Genomic DNA, 18,810 nt, shown 5'->3' with positions numbered 1-18,810 from the left:
TGTTGACCAAATAATATCCAAATCAGACCACTTCTTCTGAGTGTTCAACTTTCTTATCTGTAAATAAATAATAAAAATATTTATCATTTAATAATAAATGCACTAACATAAATTATGACAATAAAATAGGATCAAACAGTCAATTTCCCTAGATTCCCATGTAGACAAACACAAACCTCCACTTTGTTTTTATAAATAAGTTTTAGAATTTTTTTGAATTTGTTTTTGTAATATTAAGCACAGTTTTTGTGTGGATGAAAGACCAAAGTGCGTAAAAATGTTTTGGTTTTAACAGATATCCTTCTATGTGTGGACTAGGTTGCCACCTTCAGAGGTTTGAACTATGTGAAATCTGGAGAGGAGAATAACATTTGAATCAAAACGAAAGGAAAAACACAGCAAGAACCTCAGTAAATGAGAAGCAAACCGATGGTGATAATCTGTCATTTCAAAAGTGACATAAGTATGTCAAAGATCAGCTTTATAAAAGATTGGCAGCAAAGAGGAATTTCTCTGAGCCAGGCTGAGCCACTCCTTAATCGGTTTGGTTAGAAGAAAAAAACACTTCCGTGTCAAAGAAGCATGAAGCTTTGCAACATATCTTTGACCATGGGGTGGTTTCCTGTAGTTTTTTGCAGGCTGCAAAGCTGAGTTCAGATCTTTTTATTCAGGCAGCAATATTTAAACTAACTACTAATTATGCAAATTTCATACTCACAGAGTATGAAATAGTAGAAAAAAACCAGTCAGAGTAGCACTACTTCAACATATTTTTACTCAACTAAAAGTAAAAAGTAGCCATCCAAGAAATTACTCAAGTAGAAGCAAAACAATATTTGTTAAAAAGTCTCTTCAAGTACTCAGTAACTGATCAAATTATTTATGATTTAATACTTAGAAAATTACATCATCAGACAGACCAAACTATGAAGTTAAGTGGAAATTTTGGTATTTTAAGGATCAACATTACAATAATTCATATAAAATAAAAACCTAACAAAATCAGACAAAATATTTTTTTCCAAGTCAAAAAAACTTTAACAAAAACTGCAGGTGTGTGTCTGTGTTTGGTGAATTTTTGTTTGTTTTTCATTCAGTGTTTAGAAAATCCAGAAATTTCACTCAAATCAGAGTAGAGAAACTTCATAATGAAATTACTCAAGTAAAAGTATAAAGTACAGCATAGTAAAAGTACTCCTAAAAGTGCATTTTAAAAAAAAGTTACTCAAGTAAATGTAACTATTTACTCCCAAACTCTGCATACTCACTGCATGCATATCCAGCCACTGACATGAGCTTGGACTCCAGATGCATGGGGATGCCCTCACACAGAAGGCAAACCGCCTGAAGGAAGTTACTGCATTCTGCAGTGTTGGCGCGTTTGAAGTAGTGCAGCATGGCTTCGATGTGGTCTGATGGTGCAGCAGAGCCGCCGGTTGTTTGCCTGTTCAGCTCCATGGCACCGCCCGGCACCGTTTGGATAAGCTGCATTATGACCGAGTCCAACTGACAGCGAAGGATGGCGACCAGCTCTGAGTATTCCTGAGCCAAGACGGAGTTTGGATTTCCATCGTCAGGGTCGAGCTCATCATCCATGATCAGACTCCATCAGCTGAAGCACAAAATCACACATAAAATAATGATAATAATAAGAAAAGATACAAATCCATGGTTTCCAATCAGTGATTGCACCATACAAACTGTAATTGCAACAAATTTTCCCAAACAGCAACACTCTTCTGTGTGGAAGTTGATACTGTGTGAAGGAGACTCAAAAAAACTGTTTTTAGTATCTCAAATGTACTAAAAATGAGGCCAGAGGAAGAATAAAAGATGTAAAACTATTCCAGAAGGGAAACTGTACTCAAGAGAGAGATGAGGTGACAGGCTGCGAAGGTAAAGTTTTTCTGTTTTATTTTTTTAGAATAATTCAATTCAGTCACAGACTATGCTGGATGAGGAAATGCCAGCAGAAATCTCACTGTTATAGCCGCAATAAGCGATAAGTAAATTTATTGTGTCATAAATTAAAGTTTTTGAGAAATAATTAATAGAATAAGCAACTTTATGTTATGCTAATGTTTTGCTAACGCATCTGACTGGATGATTTTTCTCAGGGAGAACTTGCAAACTGTTTAAATCTGCATCAGCAGGTCAGAAATTAACCACAAAACAATTTGATTACTGCACTTCTAATCGTATTACTATCATAATAATACCCGCTTCAGTTAAAAACAACTAACAACGACATTGTAATATAACCCACTTATTTGTCGAAAACATTTCTTCTGAAGAAAAATTCAAAGTGGTTGTCAGTCCTAATGAAGAAACAGGAAGCAGACCACGTGATCCATATCTTTGTTTGATATAGTAAAATTAATCTGCAGTCAGGAAGTTTTTGGGTCTGTTTTTTGTTTTGTTTTTATTGCTGATTTATAGTAAAACTCGGTTTGGTATTGTAGTCATTAACAGTTTATGCTAATTAAATTCCGATTGATTATATTTATGGGGGTGCGGCGGGTTTGCGCGCTGCGTCATGCGTATTAATGCATGTAGCTCACGTAAAACGCTCTGATATCAATTAGAAATACTTGTGTTTGTCTCTTAAGACATATAATCCAGGGAGTTTTAATTGAGCCGGTCGGATCTCTTCAGGGACGCATGCAGATTCAACATGGCTTTTGTCCGTGTCCTGAAATAACTCTCAGCCGAGGTCGACTGAGGTAAAGATCAGCAAAGTTCTGCGTCATCTCCAAACAGCCCACTGAAACAGCTCGGGCTCAAACTGCCTCGGACTGAAGCTGCTTCTCCACTTTTCACCTACGGGATAAAACTGGGAATCGGGAGAAAACGACTTACCGCCGGCTCGTGTCGCAGACCGCTCTTCGCTGCAGTCGGGCTCTACGTTTTTGGAAAACGAAACCACGCAAAGGCTGAGGATGGCATCATTTTTGGTTTCGTTTCTTTACGGGGGCAGAACTTACACGTCTATCTGTGGGTTTTAAGGAGGCATAAGGGGCATAAAAGGTCTGGAGTGGGATATACTCTTTATGCTCCAGCTGTTCTGATCCAGCTGGGTGGTTCTGGACTTGAATCCAGTCTGGGCCAGGGTTCTAATGGTTCTGTGGTGGTTCCTGAAGACGCAGCTCAGATCTTATCGGCGGTGGATGAGCTTCTTTCTTTCTACATTGAATTTTTGAATAATGATTTTACTTGTATTTTGTGTCATTACGTGTCCAGCAGGGAGAGTGAGTGAATAAAAAGTCAAGTTAATCATTAAAGCTGTGGAAGACGGATTCTATGGAGGAACGATGCTGCCAATATTGGTAATATAGAAATAAATAAATGACTTGATAAAGTAATTAATGTGCCAAATATGGCATACAAAAAATCTGAACTTTCCCAAATTGTTTTTAAAGGTTTTTTGTGGACCTAGATGCTTTTATTTATTAGTTAAGCGGAAGACATGCAGCCGAGAATCAAACCAGTCACCTCCTCCTCTAACACTGAACTGTTATTGGAGGCCCTTTTCCAACTTATTTGACTATGCAGTGGGACATAAATACAGCCTGTCAAAATAAGAAATTAATCAATCATAAATTGAAATGAGCTTGATAATCTCCGTTCTGGTGACTAATATGTTTTGAAGGCCTATTTTGTTTACAGAAACTTCATAATCCAATTAATTTACTGTGTTGGTTGTAAATTGTGGTTTTCTCCGTTTTAATGTTTTTGGTTGTTGTGTTTTACTTTGGATATTAAAAATATCGTCCATTTCAAGTATTGTGGTCTGTATAAAAACATTAAGTTTATTGGTCTTTGACAGGACTGATTTGTATCATGATGTCATTAACAATATATTACTTGATACTTGTATTAGTTGGTATTTTTATTCCACTAAAGGGAAGCTATACAACTGTACAATGAACTTGTCAATGTTTAGCAGGTTAGCATACAGTTCCTACTTGAAAAGTATTTTAATAAACAAAACAGCAGGTGGCAGCAGAGATCACTCATAAGGACAGAGCCTGGCTCTCACATCAAACTGAAGAAAAGTAACTAACTGAATCCAAAAAGTTTTGGATAATTGAATGCCGAGTCATCAGGATCATTTTTATTGTTTTGTTGCATACAAACATTAGGATACTCTAAATAAACATGTTTTTAGTAGTTATAAAGGTACCAGGTAGCAGGCAGGTAATGCATTAATTAATAGAATTGAAACATTTAATTTTAGGGAAAATAAAAAATAACTTTAAAAAACATTTAATGTTTTTTAAATTTCCACATTTGCTAATTTGTCAAATGTGAAAAGTAATAAGATATTCTTCATAGGTTTTAGTAGAAGTAGATTTTCAGATAGCAATAAGACAGTTGTGGTTCCATTAACCATACAATTGCACAAATTGAAAGAACAAAAATACATTTGCTTGATGGAAACATGCCAATTTCAAACAACTCAATTTTTTCTATAAAAAGCTGTGAGAGGATGAGGTGAGTTTTCAGTCGAATCGAAATAGAAACATTTCACAAAACTGCAATGGAAACACTTTTTTCACATCAAACGAGACACATGATCAGCAGGTGGATGTTACTACTGGCAAAACCACAAAGAAGGAGACGACAGGAAGTAGCAGGAGGATAATGGGGTTTTTTGGATAATGTGCAGCTGGCTCCACCAGAGCTCTCACGGCATCGCAGTTCAAAAAAAGTTGTGTCATTTCAACATGTTGACTCCATCGCTCTTCTGTAAACTATTATTTCCCCAAAACATCCCATACGTAGCTGCTCCCAGGAAGGCGGAGCTAGAATGCTAGAATAAGAGGCCAACATCTTCTCTGATTGGCTGAATTCTGAATATTATTTCATGAAACTGTTTACTTCCAACGCTGCTATGATTTTTAGTAACTTATTATGGGACTAGCCTTATTCCCATGTGACTTTAATTTAATTTCTTATTTGATGGAAACACTGTAGTTGCAAAATTGTGTTTTTTCGACATTAGCAGAATATCAACAAAGATTTGCGCACATTTATGATGGAAAGGCAGCTCAATAAAAATGATTGTTCTCATGTTTACATATCTGAGTGTAGCTCCATCACGGTCCCTGCAGGACGAGGTGAACACGGATCGACTCAAACAGCAGGAAACTGCTCCAGATGTTTCTGGGCTGCAGCTTAAAGCAGCAGGCCATGCCACTTTGCTACAGGCTGCCGCACCGAGCGCACCATCAAGGTCCAGTGCTCGTCCTCTGAGCTCCTGTCCTTCCCCACACTCAGCTGTCCCAGCAGACACTTGTTAGACCTCCCAGTCGACTGCATCTCATACACCGAGACTGAGATTTTACACTGCTCCACTGGGACGTCTGGCAGGGAGAACATGAGGACCTCATTGAAGACGGTGATTGGGCAGCGGGGGACAGCAGAGGTCTTCTGGTGCCTCAGCTTGCTCTGGTTGCACTGAATGCTGATCCTGGCATACATGACTGAGTGAAAATAAAGTGAGTCAATGTGGAGATGTGTGAAATCTTTATGTTTGGATTTAGGTTAGGGAATCACCTGCATCAGAGGACAGCTCAGCGATGGCTGTTCTGACCTTCAACAGGCCGACCTCCAGCCTCTGAGAGGTCGGAAGATACTTTAACGTCAGCAGCACTTCTCCAACCAAATCCTGTACACAGGGAGACATAAATATAGATAAATACTTTATTCATAAGAAAAATGTATGTATCCAGAAGTCCAAAACGTGCAACAAAAATAAAATAAATTAAACAATAATTTAAATAAAGAGGTTGCATTGCAATATAAACATCCATCCATCCATCCATCCATCCATCTTCTTCCGCTTATCCGGGGTCGGGTCGCGGGGGTAGCAGCTTCAGAAGGGAGGCCCAGACTTCCCTCTCCCCGGCCACTTCTTCCAGCTCTTCCGGGGGAATCCCGAGGCGTTCCCAGGCCAGCCGAGAGACATAGTCTCTCCAGCGTGTCCTGGGTCTTCCCCGGGGCCTCCTCCCGGTGGGACGTGCCCGGAACACCTCACCAGGGAGGCGTCCAGGAGGCATCCTGACCAGATGCCCAAGCCACCTCAACTGGCTCCTCTCGATGTGAAGGAGCAGCGGCTCTACTCTGAGTCCCTCCCGGATGACTGAGCTTCTCACCCTATCTCTAAGGGAGAGCCCAGCCACCCTACGGAGAAAACCCATTTCGGCCGCTTGTATCCGCGATCTCGTTCTTTCGGTCATGACCCAAAGCTCATGACCATAGATGAGGGTGGGAACGTAGATCGACCGGTAAATCGAGAGCTTCGCTTTTTGGCTCAGCTCTCTCTTCACCACGACGGACCGGTACAGCGCCCGCTTGACAGCAGACGCTGCGCCAATCCGCCTGTCAATCTCCCGCTCCCTTCTTCCCCCATTCGTGAACAAGATCCCGAGATACTTAAACTCCTCCACTTGGGGCAGGACACCCCCCCTGACCCGGAGAAGGCACTCTACCCTTTTCCGGCTCAAGACCATGGCCTCGGATTTGGAGGCACTGATCCCCATCCCGGCCGCTTCACACTCGGCTGCGAACCGCTCCAGCGAGAGCTGCAGATCACGATCTGATGAAGCCAAAAGGACCACATCGTCTGCGAAAAGCAGAGATGAGATCCTAAGGCCACCAAATCGGATCCCCTCAACACCTTGGCTGCGCCTAGAAATTCTGTCCATAAAAGTGATGAACAGAATCGGTGACAAAGGGCAGCCCTGGCGGAGTCCAACTCTCACCGGAAACGAGCCCGACTTACTGCCGGCAATGCGGACCAGACTCTGACACCGGTCATACAGGGACCTGACAGCCCGTATCAAAGGGCCAGGTACCCCATACTCCCGGAGAACCCCCCACAGGGCTCCCCGAGGGACATGGTCGAACGCCTTCTCCAAGTCCACAAAACACATGTAGACTGGTTGGGCGAACTCCCATGCACCCTCCAGGACCCTGCCGAGGGTGTAGAGCTGGTCCAGTGTTCCACGACCAGGACGAAAACCACGCTGCTCTTCCTGAATCCGAGGTTCGACTATCCGACGGACCCTCCTCTCCAGGACCCCTGAATAGACCTTGCCAGGGAGGCTTAAGAGTGTGACCCCTCTATAATTGGAGCACACCCTCCGGTCCCCCTTTTTGAACAGGGGGACCACCACCCCAGTCTGCCAATCCAGGGGAACTGCCCCCGATGTCCATGCGATATTGCAGAGTCGCGTCAACCAACACAACCCTACAACATCCAGAGCCTTAAGGAACTCCGGGTGGATCTCATCCACCCCCGGGGCCCTGCCACCGAGGAGCTTTTTAACCACCTCGGCGACCTCGCCCCCAGAGATTGGAGAGCCCAACCCAGAGTCCCCAGGCTCCGCTTCCTCAGTGGAAGGCATGTTGGTGGGATTGAGGAGGTCTTCGAAGTACTCTGCCCACCGACCCACAACGTCCCGAGTAGAGGTCAGCAGCACACCATCCCCACTATAAACAGTGTTTGTGCTGCACCGCTTCCCCCCCCTGAGACGCCGGATGGTGGACCAGAATCGCCTCGAAGCCGTGCGGAAGTCTTTCTCCATGGCCTCTCCAAACTCCTCCCACGTCCGAGTTTTTGCCTCAGCAACCGCCCGAGCCGCATGTCGCTTCGCCCGCCGGTACCCATCAGCTGCTTCCGGAGTCCCACAGGCCAAAAAGGCCCGATAGGACTCCTTCTTCAGCCTGACGGCATCCCTCACCGAAGGTGTCCACCAACGGGTTCGAGGGTTGCCGCCGCGACAGGCACCAACAACCTTGCGGCCACAGCTCCGATCGGCCGCCTCGACAATGGAGGCACGGAACACGGTCCACTCAGACTCCATGTTCCCCACCTCCCCCGGGACGTGTTCGAAGTTTTGCCGGAGATGGGAGTTAAAGCTCCGTCTCACAGGGGATTCCGCCAGACGTTCCCAGCAGACCCTCACAACACGTTTGGGCCTGCCAGGTCTGACCGGCTTTCTCCCCCACCACCGGAGCCAACTCACCACCAGGTATGGTCAGTGGACAGCTCCGCACCTCTCTTCACCCGAGTGTCCAAGACATACGGCCGCAGATCCGATGAAACGATGACAAAGTCGATCATCGAACTGCGGCCTAGGGTGTCCTGGTGCCAAGTGCACATATGGACACCCTTATGCTTGAACATGATGTTCGTTATGGACAATCCATGGCGAGCACAGAAGTCCAACAACAGAACACCGCTCGAGTTCAGGCCGGGCGGGCAGTTCCTCCCAACCACGCCCCTCCAGGTCTCACTGTCGTTGCCCACGTGAGCGTTGAAGTCCCCCAGCAGAACAAGGGAGTCCCCAGGAGGAGCACTCTCCAGTACCCCCTCTAAGGACTCCAAAAAGGGTGGGTAATCTGAACTGTCGTTCGGCCCGTAAGCACAAACGACAGTCAGAACCCGTCCCCCCACCCGTAGGCGGAGGGATGCTACCCTCTCGCTCACCGGGGTGAACCCCAACGTACAGGCGCCGAGATGGGGAGCAACAAGTATGCCCACTCCTGCCCGACGTCTCTCTCCCTGGGCAACTCCAGAGTGGAAGTATGTCCAGCCCCTCTCAAGGAGACTGGTTCCAGAACCAGAGCCATGCGTCGAGGTGAGACCGACTATTTCTAGCCGGAACCTCTCGACCTCACGCACTAGCTCCGGCTCCTTCCCCACCCGAGAGGTGACATTCCACGTCCCAAGAGCCAGTTTCTGCAACCGAGGATCGGACCGCCAGGGTCCCCTCCCTTGGCCGCCACCCATCACACAGTGCACCCGACCCCTTTGGCCCCTCCCACGGGTGGTGGGCCCATGGGAGGGGGGGCCCATGTTTCCTCTTCGGGCTGAGCCCGGCCGGGCTCCATGGGTAAAAGCCCGGCCACCAGACGCTCGCCATCGTGCCCCCCCTCCAGGCCTGGCTCCAGAGTGGGGCCCCGGTGACCCGCGTCCGGGCGAGGGAACACCAAGTCCAATGTTTTTACTCATCATTGGGGTCTTCAGGCTGCACTTTGTCTGGTCCCTCACCTAGGACCTGTCTGCCTTGGGTGACCCTACCAGGGGCATGAAGCCCCAGACAGCATAGCTCCTAGGATCATTGGGGCACTCAAACCCCTCCACCACGATAAGGTGGCAGCCCATGGAGGAAACGATTGATCAAACTAATTGTGATTAATCCATTTTTGAAACAACAGTCAACTAATTTAGTAATCCATTAATCATTAGCTGGAGTATACAGACTCTAAAAATGTTAATTCACTGGAATAACAACACACTCAAAGCAGTAATTAAGCCAAAACTATTAAAAAATATAAACATTTTACATTTAAGATGAAAAATCTTCTTTGTCTGTAAATATGTTCTGCCCAGAACTCCTCAAGTGGCAGTTTTATTATAAAATTCTGCAAAAATAATCTCATATTAAGTATCTTTTGGTGTCCAATTACTAATTAGAAAAATAAACAGATTAGTAAACAGTATTTTTTCTAGCTTTTTTTTAAGCTCCAGATGCATCCTGTGCTACAAATGATCAAGCGTTCACTAAACGAATACTGTCATTGCATTATAGGCAACAAGATTTTTATATTCGTATCCAAAAAAGTAACTGAATTAAATGTTTATTTAATGTATTAATAAGATCAAAGGCATCTGCAGAATATGCCAATTTGTTTAGGATTAATAGATTATTCGTGGTTTACTAAAGTAAGATATTAGCAAACTAATGATTATTGTAGTACAATAATCATTAGTTTGCTGAAAACATTTCAAAACATTATTGCAGTTCTACTAAAAATAATTTGGCTTTTTTTACTGGCTCTACTTTGACCACTCCGCTCTACTCTGAAGTGATCATGTTTCCACAAATTTAAATCTCAGTTTGCATTCTCAGTAACTCACGCTGTAAAAATACTTTCCATATTTAGAAAAAAAAATAATTTCCTTCCCTAGTGAAACAGGAGTTACAGTTTTTGCTTAACTTGCTCAACTTTAACTTTACCTTCTGTGGAATCTGCAGATCTTCTTGAAGCTCCAGAGGAAAAGAGATGTTCAGCTTCCCCAGAGGAACCCTGACCTCTCCCAGCACCGTGTGTCTGGAGAACTTATCAAAGTCCCTCACCTGATTCACAGAAACCATAAACCATGAAAATTATTCTCTAATCCACCAGTTTAGATTAAATCTACTGCAGTCAGTCTCTCTTCTGTTTGGTAAAATTATAGATTATGTAATGCAAGTCATTTTCGGGTGGAGCAGTACCTCCATCCTCAGAGTGATGCGGTTAATCATGTCCTTGTTGTCTTGCAGAATGCAGCTAAACTGGTCTCCATATAAAGGGTTACAGCTGCCTTTTACGATGCGGGTGCGCCACTCCTGCAGCACCGTCCACACCACAGATGGGGTCGCTTGACCCTAACGGGATCACCGTAGACATAATTAACATGTCAGCATATGTTTACCACGTTTCTTCAACTTACAAGCAAATTTAGATCACAAAAGACATTTAAACTATCTCAAAATTAGGGTGTTTTCACACCTGATAGTTCAGTATGATAGTTCGGTATGATAGTTCGGTAGATTCGGTTTGACTGGGGACAAAAATTGCAACATTTGTTGCATTTTTAGCTGCTCCGGTTCTCTTTCACACTGCACTGTGACAAACGATCCAAACCCTTTGAAAACCCTTTTCCCCTCCTCGCCTGTGGGGGCGCTGCACCAGCAACCACTGAAGGAAACAACGCAAAAACCTCTGAAGAAGATACTGAACACAACTTTGGACTAGCGTCAGATTGCAGAAGTTGTAGGATTTCTCTTTTGTTGTTGGTAAAAGACTACAAGCCATTTCTCCTGCTACCACTAAACTCTTGCGTTTGTTTTGGTTGTATTTACCCAGAATCCCCTGTGTTATAGTTCACTTCCTGCTTTTGGAGCGGTCTACAGTCCACTTGGTATTCACATATGCATTCAAACCGCACCAGAGTTCACTTCAAATGCATATGAAGTGCAAACGCAGTGGAGACGACTCCCAAACCAGGAAGCAGACAACAGCACAGGGCATTCTGGGTAAATATAACCAAAACAAATGCATCACTCTAATGCTAGCACAGCGTTTCTCAATTCCGGTCCTCAGGCCCCCCTGCCCTGCATGTTTTAGGTGTTTCCCTTCTGCTACACACCTGGATTGAATCTATGGGTGATCAACAGGTTTCTGCAGCACTTGACGGTCATGTAATCATTTGAATCAGCTGTTCTGGAATAGAGGCACATCTAAAACATGCAGAGCATGTGCTAGCAGGACAAATGGCTCTTGGTTGTAGCAAGGCCAAAAAAAGAAATCTGACAGCGTTATTTGTTTACATTTTAGGAAGAAAACAGTTTCTATCAGTGTCTTCTTCAGAAGTTTTCATGTTGTTTCCTTCAGTGGTTCTTGGTGCAGCACCCCTATAGGCGAGGAGGGGAACAGGTTCATATCAGAGCTTGTTTTGTTTGACAATGCAGTGTGAAAGCAAACCACAGCACTTGAAAATGAAACAAATGCTGCAATTTTAGTCCCACATCAAACCGAGTCTAACGGACTATCAGGTATGAAAAACACCTTAAGATTTTAGTTGGGCTTTTCTAGTTCACCACTTGAAAGGTCCAGTGTCCCCATCAGTGTCTTCCCCTCAGAGCACAAACATTTCATGCTGGGGTTCAGGAATAAAACAGACACTGTACCAATGAACACATTCACAGCTTTACCTCCTGGCTTTCCAGCTCAGTTCCCTCTGATCCGGCCCACATGAGGCGAATCTTCACAAACGGTTGCAGGCCTGACGTCTGGCTGCTTCCCACCAGCCCCTCCACCTGCAACACGGTCACCACCAGAAACGCCTGCAGCTGGTCGTAGTAGACGGAGAAACGCAGCGAGCCGTGAACCTGATGGAGGAAGTTTAAGGTGAATTTGAGTTACCCGATTGTTTTTTTCTTTATAATCCGTCTTCATGCATCTTCTCCAAGGAAGTGTACTAAGATGTGCTTGAGATCTCCAGAGTAGTAAATTAAAAGTAAAAAATTACAAATTGTTTTTGGATCCGTTCACACTGCTGATTGTAATTTTATCTCTTCATAAAATCTATCAATTATTATGGATTTAGTTTTCCACACAGTGTTACTTCATTTCACTTATTGGTTGCTCAGTAAGTGTAAAACAGTGAAATTGTGAAATATATCTTGTTTATTTGAGGTTTTATTCATATAGTTTTAAGACCTGGTGAGGATCAGGTGATCATTGTGAGCACTACTGACAGCCATTCAACAATCATACAAGTTTGGCCGCCCCGACCTGGTGGTTGACGCAGGTGGAGTTCTGTTTTTTATCAGTTAATTTATTTAATTATTGCAGATAAATTTAAATTTTCTAACATGACAAATCTTATGTATTCATGACTTTTGTGCACCCAAATCTGCTTTAAATTCATTTACTACACTTGATTAAGTACAGAAGACCTGATGTTTTTATTACTCAAAATGAATTACATTTTTTCTTTTTTTTGAAATGAGCTCAAGAGAATTTAAAAACTGGATGCCATTTTTTAAAAGGTAAATGTCCAGTGATTTGCACATCACTTTTCTTTTTTTTACAAAAAACCCCCACAATTTGTTAACTTAAAATATTGCATATTTAGTTGATTGTTGTGTAGGTAACAAAAATAAATAGATAAATAAAATATCTATTTTATTTATTTACTTTTTTCTGTCCAACACCCTTACTGTATGGAATTAAGAAAAACATAATAACTTAAAAAAGATATGAAGCCAACAACCTAACTAAAAAACAGTTTTTACCTGATGGCAATCATGGCACTAAATTCAAAGGCATAAGAACTTCTGCTCTTGACACCACTTTGTTATAAATGTAAATTCTGTTGCGACACCTCCAGGCGCTGCAACCATCTTCTGATGTCTATTTATTTCTCATTTTGTACTATTCATTTCTTTATCTTTGTATATTACGTGTATACACATAACCTGCATCTTAACTCGAGTCGAGCAAATCTCAATCTCGTTGTAATCTGTTGATGACAATGACAATAAATCTGATCTTATCTTATCTTATTTTATCTTATCTTATCTTAACTTGAGGCCATCTGCAAACTGTTAATCCTTATAAAGAAATGTGTTTTATAGCAAAGAGGGGAGTAAAAAAAATTAAGAATGATTGTTATTTTTCAGTATCTGTTACCCTGTTAATGGTTTGGTGATCCCTCATGTCGCTCTCTGCGCAGTTGGACTCTGACGGAAACGAAGCTTGAGACAAACATCGAGTCAGTCGGCGAGCTTCAGAACGCACATCCTCCACCTGCAGACAAGAGTTTAGATTAAAATACTGACTCCAATACTGGTTTGTTTCTCACCAACAATGTCTTACAAAAGTATACTTTCTAATAATTTCTTATGTCAATACTACAATCACTAGGGTATTTTATTGAGGCTTTCAGGTGATATTCCAGTGTTAGACTGACCTAGTCAAAGTCCAGATATAAATCCAATGGAGATTTTTTTTTAATTCTTGAAAACTGATGTTCATAGACTTTCTTCATTCAATCTGGAATGTTTGAGAAGAAGAACGAACTGAAGGAAAATGTGGGGAAAATTGTGAAGACATTCCTTAAAACACTAGTGGCTGATGGGTCTATAAAGTAAGATTAGGGGTTAGAATGAGTCCATCTCGCAAAAAGCCCAGATAAAATACACCAAGGTTTGTGGTTAAAACATGAGAAAATGTGAAAAAGGTCATGAAGTGTGAATGCTTTTCCAGAGCACTTTGATTTCCCTAATACCTGAAATAAATCCATTTTAAATTCTGCATTTTATTAAACTTTCTGTGTTTTACCTTCAGAATTTATATCAATTTAAAAAAATATAACCAGAATCTGACAGCAGGTTTAGTCCTGACCTGTAAAGATATCAGCAGACTATCCAAATAACTGGATGAGTAAAAGTCAAACACATCCGCCATGCAAGAGATCAGAACACAAACACCACACCCATCATGTGCTTTACAGCCCGCTTCTCCTGCAGACATGTCCAACAGAAATGTGTCTGAAAATATTTCTTCAGACATATTACTCTTGACATAAATATGATTTTCTGGTATTTATAATAATTTAGATCTAAATTACTCTTGGGTTGCCAGATTATGCCCTGAATCCTTCAATACAGTCATATTCAATAAATTAATAAATCCTCTGATGAGGTTTGAAAATAACAACTTTTATCCGATCTTAAACGTACTTTTTATTAAATCCAAATTTCAGTTTTTAAAGATAGTTTATTTTAAGGGTCTTGTGTAATAATCTAATATCAAATGTTGAAAATCATAATAATTAACAAAAATAAATGCCTTAAAAACATCAGTGTGTGGAATTCATCTATATAATGTGTTTCACTCAGTTAAACACATTGTAAGCATTATTAAACAAATAAACTGTTACTGATATTAAAACCTTTTTAAATATGACAGTATTTTTATATTTCTGCATGAATTCTGTAAAGCTGTGCAACGAACATACAAAGAACAAATTGTGTATTTATTTATTCTGTTATTAAAATCTCCTTTATGTTCAGGTTCTTATTTAACTTTAATTTTATTTTATCTGTAAATACTTTATTAATATACAGTTGGCTATATTGTTTTAAGATATTTTCATATTCAGTTGGGTATATTTTGTTACTGTGATGCTGAAACAAGGGAAAATTTAATCCAGGATGACATTAACGTTGTATTATTTATACTTAGAGAAGCATTATGTTATATTTACGTTACAAAATACGATTCTGTGCCCTGAGTATTGACTGAAAGGTTGGTTTTTTAATCTCATCATCCAAAACTTAATTTCTCAGTTCTTCCTAAAAGCCCAACTTGATTATAGACAGTTTATAATTACTTTAGTGCTTGGAGGAGAGGCGTAGTTTTCCGCTCCCGATGGTTTTTCTTCTGAATACAGCAGATCGGTGTTCACTACGACAAAAAGCATAAAAATCCATGAATCAATTCATCTGTTTCCTGACTGGACACCAGTTCTCATCAGATTAAGCTGCTCTATGTGGCAGCGTGACCTCTGACCTGTGTCCTGATGCGGGTATGATGTATGCGTCTCAGAGAAGCATCTGAAGATCTGCCAGAATAAGATTGCCAGCGCCACCAGGAGGAGAAGGATGGAAATTCCCAGAATGCAGTACTTGACTGCGTCTGAGAACGGCATCCTCAGCTCTCTGGTGGACAGCAGCTCCACATTGGCTGAAAACTCCACAAAAGTCAGCATGTCTCTCCACATCCATGCAGCCGCCACAAGCTCTGCAATACAATCAGAATGACATGTAAAGTTTTAGAAATACTTAAGTTTGTTTATTTTTAAAAAGAGACACTATTTGGTTTGTAGGCATGTAGAAAGGGAACATGTGACACTTAAATACTTTGTGGAGACTTTTTTATACAGTATTGGTATTTAATAGCCAAAGACATGAGTCAAACTGAAGGCCTGGGTGACAAACCAGGTCCACCATAGCTTTTTATAATTAACTATATTAGAATCTGATTATTTAATGAACTCCCCACACAAAAAAATAAGCTTATTTACACAAACACAACCTGCTTGTCTTGTTTTTTGTATTTTAAAAAATGTCTGTACAGACACATGTATTGTTTTTTGTTTCTTCCCCTTCCTGCTTTCTGTCCCAATCAGATTTAAGTCTTTATCTTATAAGTTCCCAACACATCAATATTCCACTGATTTCCTTTGTATTCAGTCAGACTCTCTTTTTCTCCTTGTTTTGGAGATTTCATCTTTTTAAGTTTGGCTCTGGTTTTTGTTCTCTTCTGAATGTCATTCCAGATTGTACAGACTGTTATTTCAGTCATTAAAAATTAAGTTGCTACATACAGTACCTTCTTATTGATTCACACTCTATGTCTAGTCTCCAACAGTTACAGAAAGAAGATGCTATTTCAAAATGAATGGTTGGTTGACATGGTTTATACTTCACAAGGAAAGGCAACTTTTTAAAAAAGGAATGGACTTACAATATAAGCAATTTACTAAGTAAATGTTATGGCAAATGAATATGTAATCAGTCCAGCTAGCTTAATAGGTTTAATCCTGAAAGACAAAATATCCATTTCTGAAGACAAATTAGGATAAATTTAAGCTTTGGGGAGTTAAAATGCCTTAAACAACTAATTTGCAACACATAATCTGTAAAAGTCATAAATTTTACAGACAATACTGTATTGATACTGTAATTTTGTTTCTTTTACTTAGCATCAGAAGTTAGGAAAATGAGCAAAATGCCTCCTTTAAGATAGAGACATTCAGGATGTTCTTCTGGGATAAAAAGAAAATGATTATGGCTGCTGCTTGGTTGTAGGCAGACAATATTATCTCCTATCAGATTAGCCTTAGTCAAATAACACAGCCTGCTCACTCACCATGCAAATTATGTTGAATGTTAGCAGGAAACTGAACAGGTGGTATTCCCAATTAAATAATATAAAACCTGCATTTTTTCTCACACACTATAAATTCACTATGAGCATTTCCTAAAATCAAGAAAAAAACATTGTGTACCCTTTTCTACACCTAGCAGCTTCCACCTGTAACAACTCAAATCACATAAAAAACACATTACCTGCTGAACTTTATGCAATCTCACTTCTTTTCTTCCAAAAATGTATGTTCCCATGCTGCAGATCCATATTCAGACCCATTCAGTGGTCAGAGAAATAGGAGAAGTTTCCCTCTGAGAGCAATTCATATCATATCTTTGAACTGTTCCTCCTGCTGTGCAAACTCTAGACACTCTATGACACTCTATGACACTCCCACTCCCTGCTTTCTCCCTCTTCACACACTCAACACATGACTTTCTGCAGGGCATTCTGGGGAAACAGGCTGGAGAAGATTTCAGGGATGTTTTAGGAAACTTATTACCTGCGGTACATTCCCCTGCAAAAAAAAAACAGACAAGAAATAGTCATTTGAACCGAAGGATTATTTGGGTAATATTTTTTCAATATTTTGGTATTGAATATCAGTCAGGCTTTGTTCACACTGTAGCCGGAAGTGACCCAATTACGATTTTTTTTTCCCTTAATGTGATCTTTACCTGATCTTTTCATGACAACCGGAAAAACACAGATCAGATTTTTTTTCTAATGCAAAAAAGGCCACTTGGATATCCGATACCTATCTGATATTTTCAAATATGACTTGAATCTGAACAGCCACATCGCATACATAGACCTGAACGTCACTATTCTGAGGCCTGATACGCGAAAGCGGGAAGAAAAACAGCAACCATAATGAGTGTAGAAGCCTAAATTCAGTTTTTGTTCATTCAGACTTTAGGATAAGTTATGTTCATATTTCTTATTATAATTTGTTTATTTGGATAAAAATGATAACTAGTTAAATCTATTGCATAGTAATTTAATATATTTAACTACACTTAAGTCTTGAAAATTTGCATATCTAATTAGAATTAAGGATTTTAGGGTGTGGCTAGCCAGAGTCAGTTGGGCAGTTGGAGTGGAGCCACATAGTTTTTTGACCTCACTCTCTTTCCTTTTAAATTGTCGTTTCTCTTTATTTTTTGTGGAAAGGTAACCTTTGTACCGTTTTTATTATTATTTCTGAAGTAAACCATTTAACTATATTAAGAGGATCCAGTCCCTTTTTTTGGTTTTGTCGTTTTCGTCATCAAGTGGACCGAATGGGAAAGACGGAGAGCGTCAAGCTTATGGCTTCATTATTTAGGAAATTACAATGTGGATTAAGTTGTTCAGCATTGAGCATTCAGCATTCACACTTGCATTTTCATAGGAAATGCACACTTTCTAGTTTGTTTATTTACTTTTGGCTGCAATGGCTTTCCATAGGGGGCTGCACAGTGGCGCAGTTGGTAGCACTGTTGCCTTGCAGCAAGAAGGTCCTGGGTTCGATTCCCGGCCGGGGTCTTTCTGCATGGAGTTTGCATGTTCTCCCTGTGCATGCGTGGGTTCTCTCCGGGTACTCCGGCTTCCTCCCACAGTCCAAAAACATGACTGTTAGGTTAATTGGTCTATCTAAATTCTCCCTAGGTGTGTGTTTGTGTGTGAATGGTTGTTTGTCCTGTATGTCTTTGTGTTGCCCTGCGACAGACTGGCGACCTGTCCAGGGTGTACCCCGCCTCCCGCCCGGAACGTAGCTGGAGATAGGCACCGGCAACCCTCCCGACCCCATTAGGGACAAGGGTGCACAGAAAATGGATGGATGGATGGATGGGCTTTCCATAGGTAACTAGCCACCCACTTATCACAAAATTGCTGGATGAAAACTTGCTACAGTCAAAAAGGGCTGAATAGAAGTGTGGGTAATTGTTCCTCGACCCTTTATTCAACTAAATTAATTGTACACAGTAATTATACATTTAGGAAGACATATTTTTTCTGTGCTGCTGGAAGTGAGTTATCCAACACATTAAAGGAAAAATACATAAAATAGTCCAGCAGCAGTCAGACTAAAAGATGAATAGCATGTATTTTCCTGTCATGAACTTTAACCTTTAAGGATCCATCTCCTGGATTGTTTGTAATTTCTATGAACATTGGGCGCTTTGTCTACTCTTAGTTTAACAGCTGTCTTAAACATGTTAATTATGATAATGTTTCTTATTGTAAAATTATGGACTTTAAAAAGTTCATAAAATATCTGAAAGTTTCATAGGGAGTCATGTTTAATACGTTCATTCAGAAAAATTA

The 18,810-nt window shown here is 41.1% G+C and overlaps 2 protein-coding genes across 4 annotated transcripts in view; both read right to left on the bottom strand.

Moving 5' to 3' along the window:
* Positions 1 to 3,737, bottom strand: part of nlrc5 (NLR family, CARD domain containing 5) — a 37,188-nt gene extending 33,451 nt beyond the window's left edge. For all 3 annotated transcript variants that reach the window (XM_028043037.1, XM_028043045.1, XM_028043051.1), the window contains exons 1-2: positions 2,860 to 3,737; positions 1,269 to 1,612 (exon numbers count right to left, since the gene is read on the bottom strand). In XM_028043037.1, the coding sequence (XP_027898838.1) occupies positions 1,269 to 1,596 (328 nt within the window). In that variant the 5' untranslated portion in view covers positions 1,597 to 1,612; positions 2,860 to 3,737. The remainder of the gene's footprint in view (positions 1 to 1,268; positions 1,613 to 2,859) is intronic.
* Positions 3,738 to 4,092: 355 nt separating this feature from the next.
* syt19 (synaptotagmin XIX) lies at positions 4,093 to 16,878 on the bottom strand. Its single transcript, XM_028043063.1, has 9 exons — positions 16,701 to 16,878; positions 15,139 to 15,369; positions 14,960 to 15,033; positions 13,255 to 13,371; positions 11,772 to 11,948; positions 10,290 to 10,442; positions 10,032 to 10,151; positions 5,560 to 5,671; positions 4,093 to 5,486 (listed from the first exon to the last, which is right to left on the bottom strand). Exons 2-9 carry the CDS (start codon positions 15,347 to 15,349, stop codon positions 5,179 to 5,181), a joined length of 1,272 nt encoding a protein of 423 aa, XP_027898864.1. The 5' UTR covers positions 15,350 to 15,369; positions 16,701 to 16,878; the 3' UTR covers positions 4,093 to 5,178.
* Positions 16,879 to 18,810: the final 1,932 nt, after the last annotated feature.

This window comes from Xiphophorus couchianus, chromosome 2 (assembly GCF_001444195.1).
Source record: "Xiphophorus couchianus chromosome 2, X_couchianus-1.0, whole genome shotgun sequence".
Taxonomy (NCBI): Eukaryota; Metazoa; Chordata; class Actinopteri; order Cyprinodontiformes; family Poeciliidae; genus Xiphophorus; species Xiphophorus couchianus.
The sequence above is the reverse complement of the archived record's forward strand: the minus strand, read 5'-3'. Positions and strand labels throughout refer to the sequence as shown.